The sequence below is a fragment of the Atta colombica genome, unplaced genomic scaffold (assembly GCF_001594045.1).
Source record: "Atta colombica isolate Treedump-2 unplaced genomic scaffold, Acol1.0 scaffold261, whole genome shotgun sequence".
Classification (NCBI taxonomy): domain Eukaryota; kingdom Metazoa; phylum Arthropoda; class Insecta; order Hymenoptera; family Formicidae; genus Atta; species Atta colombica.
In genome coordinates this window covers 380,129-381,378 of record NW_017259361.1, presented here as the reverse complement: position 1 = coordinate 381,378, position 1,250 = coordinate 380,129, and the positions used below count along the sequence as shown (strand labels likewise).

General features: G+C 29.4%; 1 protein-coding gene across 1 annotated transcript in view; it reads left to right on the top strand.

Annotated features, from left to right (window-relative positions):
* The window catches only part of LOC108689274 (potassium voltage-gated channel protein Shab), a 56,407-nt gene that overhangs the window by 49,229 nt on the left and 5,928 nt on the right, over positions 1-1,250 (top strand). The window contains exon 7 of the mRNA XM_018195995.1: positions 868-1,179. Within this exon, the coding sequence (XP_018051484.1) occupies positions 868-1,179 (312 nt within the window). The remainder of the gene's footprint in view (positions 1-867; positions 1,180-1,250) is intronic.

The following is a 1,250-nucleotide window of genomic DNA, read 5'->3' as shown; positions in this document are numbered from 1 at the left end:
AATAATAATATATATTTATCTTTTATTAATTAATATTATACATACGTAGTAATAATAAAATTGACGAGGACCAATAGTAACCAGAAAAGATGTTCGTTATCGATATTGCTTGCTAGTAACCATCAACAAAGTTTGTAATTTAGTGTAGTTTAGAGATCTTGGATAGCCAAAATAAAATTTTGGTTATTGATAATGATTATTCATAATCAATATAAAATTCTTCTATATATAAATCTTCTATATATAAATTCATCTATGTATAATATTCTTCTATACAAAAATTCATCTATATAATTCATCTATAATATTCGTAACCAAAAATAAAATTTCCGACATCAGTAATGGTTATTCGCAATCAAAAACAGCTGTAATTATTTATAATAGTTATTAGTAACTAAAATCGTTTAAAGAAAGATTATTATGATATAACTTTTTTTTATAATAGTTAAGTCTCTGATATATATGTGAGCGCGCGCGCGCGCGCGCGCGTGTGTGTGTGTGTGTGTGTGTAACAAGTATCTATAATTTAAAGAAGAGAAGTAATTTTAAATTAGATGTTAATTTTTATAATAAAATCCAAGATATATAAGAAAACAGTTCGTATATTTATATTTTTCAGATATATTTCTAGAATGTATGTATATTTTAGAAATTCATGTTTAAAAAATATTTACAAAACGGACTTTAAATGATTCGAAGAAATTTACAGAAATCCACAGAGGTATAAATTACTTTTTAAGAGAAAACTTCGATTAGACGAAAAAGTCAGTATTTATAAAGCTATGTAGAATGTAGGCAAAAGCATATTGCTTTCAACTTTCTTTGTTCTCATGTAATCGAGACTTTTCATCTATTTTGTATTTTTAGGAATACAAAGACTTCACGGATGCGGAAAACATAATGCCCCTTGCTACAAGTGACTTTCGTAACCCAGTGTGTCAAGAAATGAGGTCCCTTAGATTTAATAGCGGCAATGGTATTGGTGGAAGCGGCGCAGAACATTTAAGTTCATCGCTAATGGAATCAAAGGTCTCTCCAATTCAGCCATTGGAAACGTTAAGCTTCGCAAGTATGTACAACGAGCAGGAGTATCACTATGCAAAGACTTACAATGAACAAGGAAGCATCGACAGTTCAGATACATATGCGAGCTGTCAAACACATCCGTCACATTCACAGGTATGAGTCGCATGGCTAATAATAAATTATTTTTTTGTGAATGTAGTAATATGTTAGTGAAAAATGACAAG